Source organism: Octopus bimaculoides, chromosome 6 (assembly GCF_001194135.2).
Source record: "Octopus bimaculoides isolate UCB-OBI-ISO-001 chromosome 6, ASM119413v2, whole genome shotgun sequence".
NCBI lineage: Eukaryota > Metazoa > Mollusca > Cephalopoda > Octopoda > Octopodidae > Octopus > Octopus bimaculoides.
This window is the reverse complement of record NC_068986.1, coordinates 66,133,421-66,145,423: the sequence shown is the minus strand read 5'-3', so window position 1 is coordinate 66,145,423 and position 12,003 is coordinate 66,133,421. Positions and strand designations below refer to the sequence as shown.

At 34.9% G+C, this 12,003-nt stretch overlaps 1 protein-coding gene across 1 annotated transcript in view; it reads left to right on the top strand.

The window, feature by feature from the left end:
- The window catches only part of LOC106877208 (laminin subunit beta-1), a 173,934-nt gene that overhangs the window by 119,875 nt on the left and 42,056 nt on the right, over positions 1 to 12,003 (top strand). Inside the window, exons 14-17 of the mRNA XM_014926058.2 lie at positions 1,080 to 1,269; positions 3,427 to 3,570; positions 5,396 to 5,627; positions 8,666 to 8,829. Of these exons, the coding sequence (XP_014781544.1) occupies positions 1,080 to 1,269; positions 3,427 to 3,570; positions 5,396 to 5,627; positions 8,666 to 8,829 (730 nt within the window). The remainder of the gene's footprint in view (positions 1 to 1,079; positions 1,270 to 3,426; positions 3,571 to 5,395; positions 5,628 to 8,665; positions 8,830 to 12,003) is intronic.

Below are 12,003 nucleotides of genomic sequence, written 5' to 3'. Positions count from 1 at the left end.
CCAAAAAAAATGCTATATGTCTGCTTGTTCAGTATTGATCTTGGTCTGAATAACAACATTGTCCCTTTGCTCCCTAATGCTACGCTTCTGCTTGTAACAAACGTTTTTCTTTATGAATGTTGTTGTTTAGTCTCAAGTAAACCCTAATTAAGCAAATTTATACTCAGAAGTATGCCAGTCATGATCATCATGTTTCCTATATCAAGGGGTAACTATATTATTGAACGTATCCTCCTTTCATTAGGGCAGTAGGATGTGATATGAAGGAGATTTAGCAGCTATTTCTACTAGCTTTTTGTATCATTTAGTTTCGAGCTGAAGGCTGCACCTATAACTTATGCAGGTCTTCTACATTGTTCATTGGTCATTTTATATTTTTCTATTAATGAAGAAACAATATTAAATAATGAAATATATATTTCTTATTAAAGAATAACAGTTTAGAATGGTACAACAATGCACTATAAAACAAAAAATGGACTATATACCTGTTGTAATTTGGTTATTTATAGTCCGATGATATTTCGGAATTACAATTCCTTCTTCAGATCTTCTTAGCTGGAGTCTCTGCTATAAACTGTTTTCCAACGGTTTTCTTTTTTCGGAAGCGTCTCAGTAGTGGTCTCACAAAGCTTCTTCCGGAATTCCTCATGAGAAGTGCTTGAGGTCTGCTATGTTTCAATCTCGTGTGTGTTGGTACATCTGTGGCGCTGTTTCTACGTTATGTGTTATACGTGCAGCTTCTCTTTTTTTTTTTCTTTTTTGCCCTTCTTCTTTTCTTTTGTTATCTATGCTTATGCTAGATCAGTGGTTCTCAACCATTTTTTTTTTGTCTATTAGACTCCTTTGATTAAAATTTCTCTCAGATGGACCCTTGCGACCATTTAATGTCTAAAAATTTTATTCTTTTATAATGAAATAATCCTAGGAATTGTATAGAAAATTCAAATATTTTGTAGAAGTATAACAAATTTATTGCACATAATTTTTAACAACAAAATCTTATATAGACCCCAGTTGTGAGCCACTGTGTTTGATAAAGAAATCATTTTTACTTTACTTTTTTATTTCCTATCTAGGTGGTGCTCATTCCCAGCACAAAGAGCATTCCCATTTTCCAAGGACCTCGGCTACCTTCTTATTTGAAGAATGAATATATTCGGTACCGTTGTGCTGAAACTCAATATCCTGCAGTTCAACCTGAAATTCCAGATATCTGTAAATCACTGTTCTTCAGTATTTCATCAGTTTTACATCTTCAGGCTATAAGTACGTAGTCTTTTTTGCATTAACTCTTACTTCAAAATGATCTTATTTAGATAACAGTTAGGTGTCAAGTTGGCAGAATCATTAGCATACTAGGCAAAAAGCTTAGCAGCATTTCATCTGTCTTCATGTTCTGAGTTTCCACCAAGGTCAACTTTGCATTTCATCCTTTAGGTGTTAAAAAAAAAGTACCAGTAGTGCACTGAGGTTGATGTAATCAACTAGACTCCAGCCCTAAAATTTCAGGCTTTATGCCTATAGCAGGAACAATTTAAAATCAGAACATAAAGATGAATAAAATACTACTGAGCATTTTGCCTGGCATGTTAATTATAATAGCAACAATAATAATAATAATAATAATCCTTTCTACTACAGGCACAGGGCCTGAAATTGTGGAGGAGGGCACTAGTTGATTATATTGACCTCAGTGTTTCACTGGTACTTTAATTATCGATCCCTGAAAGGATGAAAGGCAAAGTCAACCTTGGTGGAATTTGAACTCAGAATGTAGTGATGGGTGAAATATTGCTAAGCATTTTGTCCAGCATGCTAATGATCCTGCCAGCTCGCCACCTTCGACAACAACAACAACAATAATAATGGTTCCAAATTTTGCCACAAGGGTAGCAGTTTTGGGGGAGGAGTTAAGTTGATTGCATCGACCTCAGAGTTCAACTGGTACTTATTTTATTGACCCCGAAACAATGAAGGGCAAAGTCAACCTTGGCAGAATTTGAACTCAGAATGTAGCAGCAGACGAAATACTGCTAAGCATTTCGCCCGGTGTGCTAATGATTCAGCCAGCTCACTGTCTTCTTCAGCAACAACAACAACAACAACAACAACAGTAATAAGTTAGAAAACACTTAAGGAAACAAAAAAAGAATTCAATTTTTATTTCATCACCTGTTTAAAAGGTGGAAAAAAAAAAGATTCTCTCGTTGTTGCTCATTGTAGCCGTCAAATTTCCATCATGTCTCAACAAATTCATAAAATAATGACCTGAAGTGGATGAATACTGAATTTGTTAGTTCTAATCTACCATTTATTTGTTTCAGTCACTTGATTGTAGCCATGCTGGAGCACTGCCATGAAGGGTTTTAGTCAAACAAATCACCCCTCCACAAAGACTTATTTTTTTCAAGCCTAGTACTTATTCTATCAGTCTCTTTTGCTGAGCTGCTGGGTTATGGGGATGTAAACACATCATTTGTCAAGCAGTGGTTGGGGGGACAATTGCAGACACACACAAACACACATATATCTTTATCTTTTACTTGCTGGGGTGACACCTTGAATTTTTAGTTGAATGAATTGACCCCAGTACTATTTTTTAAAGCCTGGTACTTATATCAGTAACTTTTGGCGACCTGCTAAATTATGGGGATGCAAACACACCAACACTGGTTGTCAAGCAGTGATAGAGGGACAAACACGGACACACATACATAGATATACATTCATTTATATATATATATATGGGCTTCTCTCAGTTTCCATCTACCAAATCCACTCATAAGGCTTTGGTCAGCCCAAGGCTATAGTAGAAGACATGAACCTGAAACTGTGGTTGAGAAGCAAACTTTTTGTAACACAACCACGCCTGTACCTAAAGCCATGCCTGTACCTAAAGCCATGCCTGCACATTGTTCATGAGCAGGACACTTTTATTTTCACCAAACTGTTGTGATTAGAAAGTCAGGTCATCTTAGAATGTTACTTGCATCTTACCATCCACAAACACACACACACACTGGGGGGAAGGGAGAGAGATTAATATCATTGTTTGTGTATAATGCAAGAAATTTAATACAAGGTCAGAACTGAGGCCATAGTATTATACGTATATAAAAAGGAAAAATGTATATCTAGTTACGTTATATTTGAGATTACATTGTATGCACGAACCTCTTGTCAGTTTCATGCCATCAAGTTGAAGATAATTGTCATCGCTCATATAACCTTTAGGGCTTTTGCAATATTAATCTTATTTCCATTGAAGACTTCTCCATATGATAAAAACGAAACTTCATTATCGTAATATGTGATTTAGCGTTAGTCCTTTTGTTTTTAGTGATATAAGGTTACTGTGGATGACAAAATTGTTTTGAATAACTTCATTTGCTCAATCTGTTTTAAACTCATTTTCTCTTTTAGAATGTGACTGTGATCTTACTGGATCGAAAACTGCCGAATGTGATGACCTTGGTGGTCATTGTCACTGTAAAGAAAACGTTGTTGGTCGTAGATGTGATCAATGCGCCCCTGGAACCTACAACTTCGGACCCGACGGTTGCTCACGTAAGTGTATAAATTATTTCCCTTGTATATGCCATGATACGCAATCACTTACTTCCCTTACACCGTTCAAATTTTACTTTCGTGTTGTTTATTTCTTAATTAAAATTATTTTTTTACCTTTGGAAATTTCGTTTTGTGTTAATGAAAGCGTTTTGTTCATTTTGCCTTTTCTTTTTTATTAGCCTTTTGTTTATAGACATATTTAACTGTAGATTAAAATTTAAAAACTTACACTTAGTCTTCTTTATAAAGTAAGTTCAAAATATTTGATTATCTGAAACTATCTATACATTTACTAGCTAAATACTCCCCTTAATGAAGCTTAAAGTTAAAAAACAAAAAAAAAACAAAAAAAAAAACAAGGGAGATAACTCCAGTAACATCAGATTACCGAAATTTTCACAAAACTGTTATGGTAAGTGAATCTTAGAATTGTTAGAATGTTTAATATGTTATCTTTGGTTGCATCATGAGTTCAAATCTCGTGTAGGTCTACTTTGTTATTCATCCTGATAAAGTTGTAATACCAGTTGATAAAATAAGTACTGGTTGTATTTGTATTAATAGATTATACCTCAAGAAGGCAGAGCCTAATAAATGTTAGCCCAATGACAAAAACCAGTAAAAAGAACTAGACTTTCATAACACCTGAATTTATTTCATGGATTTTATTTACTAGTTATTATTTTATTATCATTTTATTAGAGACTAGTTTCTAATATGTTTTCTTTTTAAAAATCTATCGTGTTTATGAAATTTTCCTCCATTATTCTGTACTTGTTGGTAATATGGTTGCTACTGTTTGGAGCAGTGGGAAAAAGTGGGGGCCAGATTTAACAATTTCTAACATATCTCTTTAGGTTTCTGAGTTCAAATTTTGTCTGATGCTGATAAAATATGTATCAGTTAATTCTTCCTCTGAAATAGCTAGTATTTGTTGCTGTTTAAATCGATGATAGCATTTTGACAACTTTGTTAGCATGACTTTCCTTTCTGTATGTCTGCTTTCCCACCTGATAATGTTTGTTGTCTATAAAGAAAGCTAAACCCATTTTTATTTAGAAGACATGTCTATCATATATACATATAAATGCTTGGGGAAATACGTTATTTTCATTATTGAGCAACGAGAAAATTTGTCAAATTTGTCAAAATTTGACTGTTCTGTCTAGTCAAATGCAACCAACATAATTTAGACAGATATTCAGATTTTGATAATTGCATTCCATTTTTGGAAGGGGTAGTTTTTAGTGTAGAAAATTCTTTTTAGCATTGATTCCTAGTTGTATTGGACACATAACTATATTCAGAAACTGGAATGCGTTCTGTTACTTGGGTGATACAAGAGTGTCAGCTGAAATTGTTTGGTTGTGCTGCTTGATTTTCCAAGTTGGATCCTGTGTACTGTGTTCTCTTCTCTGAGGATCATCTCATTGAGATGAGGGCCCTCTGGGACATTGCTTGGAATTTTGCCTGGGATGACTTGAACAAATACTAGCAAATGGTGGATGCATCAAGGCACTGCAATGGTGCATGCTCCTACCTAACCTGACCCATTTTATTATAGAACTATTTAACATCTGTCTGCCTGTTAAGATACTATAGCAGCTACATTTATACTGTAGTACACATGAATCATGTTTTGGTTTCAAACTATGAAAAAAAACATTTCTGATACTTCAAACCACACATGCACATACATGTAGACACACACACACACGCAATGACGAGAGCTATGATTTCAAACCAATTATTATCAGCAACATGAAATAACCGCACTATTTTGTATAAAATTAAATGACCACTTAATATCCACTTTTTTCAGCCTGTAACTGTGATCCTCAAGGGTCAAGGAACAACTTTTGTAACCCTCAGTCAGGTCATTGTTTATGTGCACCAAATGTTGAAGGCCGCACTTGTGACAGATGCATTGAAGGTCACTGGAACTTCCCTAACTGTCGAAAATGCCAATGTAATGGTATGGCAGAGACTTGTAATAATGATGATGGCCACTGCATTAACTGCCGAGAGTTTACCACTGGACAATATTGTGAGAGGTAGGTCATCTTAAAGTTCTGAGTTGAAATGGAAATCTTAAAATCAAACTCTTTTACTCTTTTACTTGTTTCAGTCTTTTGACTGTGGCCATGCTGGAGCACCGCCTTTAGTCAAGCAAATCGACCCCAGGACTTATTCTTTGGAAGCCTAGTACTTATGCTATCGGTCTCTTTTGCCGAACCGCTAAGTTACGGGGACATAAACACACCAGCATCGGTTATCAAGCGATGTTGGGGGGACAAACACAGACATACAAACACATACACACATACATATTTATATACACATATACGACAGGCTTCTTTCAGTTTCTGTCTACCAAATCCACTCACAAAGCTTTGGTCGGGCCGAGGCTATAGTAGAAGACACTTGCCCAAGATGCCATGCAGTGGGACTGAACCCGGAACCATGTGGTTTGTAAGCAAGCTACTTACCACACAACCACTCCTACGCCTATATATATATATTTATATATTTTTTTAACTTTCCAACCAAATTGGAAATGGTAGAAAGAGCTGATGGGATTTTTGTTTCAATTTTGGTTGGATAGGAGTTCATATCTAATACAGGTATTCTTTTGTATTGTTCTTCAGCTTCACATCAACTTTGATCACGTATTCTTAATGATGAAAGCTAGTTCAGTATGTCTTTTTCCTAGGCAGAGTAAACCTTGGATGACATTAACCCATTGGGCTTTTTCCAAGGTTGTTGTGTGATTTAAAGTAGATTCCACTGCTACATCAGGGCTCTCTTATTGACGTTTTCTAGTTTCTTGGCATGGCACTATATTTTACACTTTTTCACTTCCTCTTGTCAAAATAGCTATCAGATCACCTGAGAGTTACCTACAGCAGACTGACATCTTATCTTGAGGTACATCTGTTATCCACTTCCTGTCAAAAACCAAAGCTGACGGGCAATTAAGAAGGGAAATATAAGGGATGGGGGCAGTTCTACCTTCATAAATCTGGTTATTTGCATCATATTGTTTTGATAGTTACTCTCTCTTTACTCTTTTACTCTTTTCAGTCATTTGACTGCGACCATGCTGGAGCACCGCCTTTTAGTCGAGCAAATCACCCCCAGGACTTATTCTTTGGAAGCCTAGTACTTATACTATCGGTCTCTTTTGCCGAACCGCTAAGTTACGGGGACGTAAACACACCACCATCGGTTGTCAAGCGATGCTGGGGCCACAAACACAGACACACAAACATATACACACACATACATACATATACAAATATATGACTGGCTTCTTTCAGTTTCCGTCTACCAAATCCACTCACAAGGCTTTGGTCGGCCCGAGGCTATAGTAGTGCCATGTGGTTGGTAAGCAAGCTACTTATCACACAGCCACTCCTGCATCTATAGTTGGATATTAAACAAAAGAAAGTCAATTTTCTGTCGAGACAAATGCAATGAATAGGGCTTAGATATACAGGTTTTGATATTTGCAAATATTCTTGGAGAAGGCAATTTCACAGTTGAAAACTCTTTTTAGCATCGATATTTATTTGTATAATGACACTAGTATCTATTTAACAATTTGATGTGGGGCTTAGCCTGTAATGTAAATTATCTAATCCGGAACTAATAGCCACTCCAGTTATATACGCAGGCTTGCGTGCACCCCACCACCAAGTAATAAGATGTAGTATGGATTCAAACTAATTATTAATACTAACCACTCTTGCATTACAAATAGTTATGGTATGTATTTGTTAGTATGGCAAACTGTTGTGAGTAGAATGTTTTCCTTGTAACAGTGTTAAGATTTGTACTTAAATCATTTTGTACAAGACCCCATTTATTGATCATCATCAGCTAATCAGCAGAAGCCTGTCACAGTCACATTACTACATCCTCACTGATTATCTGATAATTGTTTTAGTTATTTTTAATTTCAATTATATTTTTGACTGTAGTGTATATACCGCAATCTCCTATATGTGTACACATATATGGCATTTTTATTAAGGTTATTTAAGGTTAAAACTCATGAAGTTTGCTGAACATGTACAGCAACCTTCATGAGTTTTAACCTGTTTTATGCTACCTGTTTTGTTCAAATCAAATCACACCTATCCTACAATGTCTTTCAAAAAATAAACAATCACATCCCAAAGCTACAAGATAATCCATGATTAATTCAAAACAATATGAATAAATAAGCATTACATTAGACAGAGTAATCTGAATGCTTAAGGGTTAAATAATATTGAATCTGGTGACATTCATGTATTAGATTTCTAACTTAAAAAATGCAAAGCGTCGTTTGATGCTCATTCTATCCCTTCATATTGTTTCTAAATGAATATATGACTTTATTGGAAGGTTAGCTGAATGAGTTTGTACACTCCATCACCTTGATTTTCATATGTGGTACTTACCTTATTTATACTGTAGAATAATTCCTACATGAACTCTTTAAGCAGAGGACCACACAAACTAAATAAAAGAAAAAATACTTTTATCTTTTACTTGGTTCAGTCATTAGACTGCAGTGATGCTGGGGCACTGCTCTGAAGGATTTTTAGTTGAATGAGTCAACCCCAGTACTTATTTCATTCTTTATAAGCTTGGTACTTATTCTATTAGACACTTTTGCCGAACTGCAAAGCTGCAGGGATGTAAACACACCAACATTGGTTGTCAAGTGGTGGTGGGTGACAAACACAGATACAAAGACAAACACACATAGATATGTATACCTACACGACAGGTTTCTTTCACTTTCCGTCTACCAAATCCGCTCACAAAGCTTTGGTCAGCCTAAGGCTATAACAGAAGACACTTGCCCGAGGTGCTACACAGTGGGACTGAATATGGAAGCATGTGGTTGGGAAGCAAGGTTCTTACCAATCAGCCATGCTTGTAACTATTGTCTGTCATTTTCATGTTTGTGATGATTTAAATATTTTGACTGTTCATAGAGATATTACAAATAATAATAAAAAAAAACCCACTTCTGATGTTGTTCAGGTATTTTTGTTGTTGTTTACGGTAATATTTCACTTTGATATTCTGTCTCCAGATGTCGCGATGGCTACTATCAAGATCCTCGTGTAACCGGACGTATTGCTTGCCAACCATGTTATTGTCCAAATGGTCCTCAAGACAGCAACCAGCGTGCTGATAGTTGCTCTTTTGATCTTCAGAAACAATCTGTGGTCTGTTATTGTCACAAAGGATATGCAGGTAATGCATTTGTGAATTATATTTAAAAGCAAAGAACAAAATTATATCTCTAGCCATACTGCTTTGAAATTCATATGTACATGTATGTATATTTTTCTAGATTGCCTTTTATATACACAAATAATTGATATCTTGAGTGGAAGGAAAGAGAAAAAAAAATTAAGTTTAGTAAACTATGTGTATTACCTGAACCACCCGTATATGAAACTTACTGATTGATGTTACTTCATTAAAGAATACTAAATTAAGGATATTAAGAATTATGTAAAGAAAAATATCTGGATTTCGATAGGCCAAAACGTGTCTGTGTGTATGTTCAAAAGGACCAAGATATCTGGGGCTATGCTGTACTCCAGAAGACCTGTCTACCACAGCAGAATTGATACCAGTGCTGGTGCCACATGAAAACCACTCATGCTGGTGCAACATTAAAAGCACTGGTGCTGGTGCTACATTACAAGCACCCAATACACTCTGTGGAGTGGTTGGTGTTAGGAAGAGCATCCAACTATAGAAACCATGCCAGAACAAACAATGGGGCCAGTGCAGCTCCCTGCCTTACCAGCTCTGTCAATCCACCCAATCTATGCCAGCATGGAAAATGGATGTTAAATGATGATGATGATGTTGGTGATATATATGTGTGTATGTATAAAATCAAAGAATGGAATTTATGGTATTATCTTCGAAGACAATACTATAAATGAAAGATATAAATTCAAGTTTTTGATTTAATGTATTCATGCTCTGCAACCAATCTATTTGATCTGGAATTTCAATTTGCTTGGATAGTTTTCTTCTTTAAGATAAATCATCTACAGATATACACTTTGATAGCTGGTATTCACAGAAAAGCTTGCTGAGGATCGAGCTTGGATTTTAATCCCTTTTATCTGATGTATGTAATCTTGAAGAGGACAGCACTGTTTTCTTTCTAGCATAGAAATAGTCGGTTGATAGATAGGCCCATTTGTCTAATAAGAATAAAGGAATTTGTAGTTGTGATTAGTGTGGAAACACATCAAAAAGTGAGGGTAGGGCCTTAGCAAACTGAAAAATTCAGTTGAATCAATTCTCTAAGTTCTCTGACCTGTGAGTTTGACTATAAACTCTATTTGATGCTAAATGAAGGTGTTTCAGTACACTTTCTGTAGTCTGATTAGATTTATATTGTCTTTACAAATATCTTTATATCTATTTGGGTATATACTCATGTAATGTGCGTGTGTGCATATATATATATATATATATATATATATATATATATACACACACACACACACACACACACACACACACACACACACACACACACACACACACACACACACACACACACATAATATAATATACATATAGTGTATGTGTAAGTGGTTTATTTTGATGTTTGTTTTAGATAATTATTTTGCATGGACACACATGTACTGATATCTTATGTTACCAAATATTGTATAGTTTAATGTGTGTGTTTGTTAACATACTTCCACACGTGTGCATGTTTGTGTACACACATGCACACACACAGTCATCATCACACATACACACATGTACTTGATGTTGGTGGAAAACGGAAATGTCTCACTAGGGCTGCATATAAAAATGATTAATAACACTCAGAAACAATTAACAGAAGTTTTATTTATTGCACATAGTGTTTTTGGATGAAAAATAATGGCAGTTACACACCTAGTATATATCAGTTGTGACTGGTCCATCACAACTGCAAAATAATTGCGCTATATTCATGATGATAAAGTCTGTGTCTTCTAAACTACCATGAGAGTGGAGACGTCAAATGGCTGCCTCAACATTCTGGAGTTACTGCCATAATAACCAGTTTTATGTAGAGTTCAGTGAAAAAGTTCCAGAAAGTTGAATCATGTGATGGATTGAATGGATTGATGCTGATTGCTTTGTTAATCAGCTGATCCTGTGAAATGACTGTGGTTTAGCTGTGATATCTACTTGATTATCCAGTGATTCAGTTTTGAATCTGCTACACACGCACACAAACACACATACACATATATGTATATGCATATAAAATGGATGATTAAGTACATGTATGAATGTGTGAGAGAGATAGTTACCAAGTAGTGCCCAGGGAGATTAGATCCTGTGACTCTGACTCCATCGTCTGGGTGAGGTGGTCCAGAAGTAGAAAAGTCAGCTAGAAGAATGTTTGAAATCAAGTGTATATTGAAGACTGATGGATAAGAAATAACAAGTATATATATAATTAAAATGTGTTATGAGTATTATAGGATAAAATCCTACATAAACCCAACTAACAGTTAAAAAATGGAGAAGAGAAGCTGTTAAAAGTTTTTATAAATTTTTAATCCATACAATCATTTCGACTGATAATACTGACATGCAAGAAAACATGAAAAAGATTAAATTAATTATAATTATAATTAAAATAATAAGTAAATTAAATTAATTTAATTAGGTATTACCATTCCCTTCAGTGGAAAAAATTAGTAAAACATCAAAAAAGATATTAACAAAAGAATATTACAATAAAACTACAGAGAGCCTGTGTCGGAGAAAGTTGATCGGATATTCATAACAAGAATATGAAATAGGAAAATGTTAATGTAGTATTGAGTCTATCTGTGTATGAACTAGAGCTGTTTTGGCCAATGGATATTTTTAAATATAAGTAGGAAAGAACGGAGACAAAATATATATATAGTTCACAGATGAGATCCAGATATTCTCTGTATAGAAGACACTTAGTAATGCTTAAAAGATTCAAACTTAGACTCTGATGTCTTTACAGGGAATCATTCTACAAAGTAAAGAAAGGCTATAAGAAGGATCAGATCAAGCAGGTTTAGAAGCAATTATGGGGATAAGCAAATAAGACACATCAAATGTATCAAATATATTAAGTACATCAAATGCAAAATATGTATATATTTATAACGAGAGAAAGCAAAAGGTGGGAACTTTCAGATGATGAATGATTTATATTTTTTTTCTCCTTGTTTCTCTCCTTATTTCTTTCTGTATTCCTTTCAGTTGAAGAGCGTAGCTTGAAATGTCAAAGACTTTCTCTATTCCTGAGTGTTAAACTAATACATCCATTTGTTGTTTACACCACCTCTCTTCGTCTGTTGTTTTTTTTCGTAAATTCTCCCATAGAAATATATATATATATCTATATAT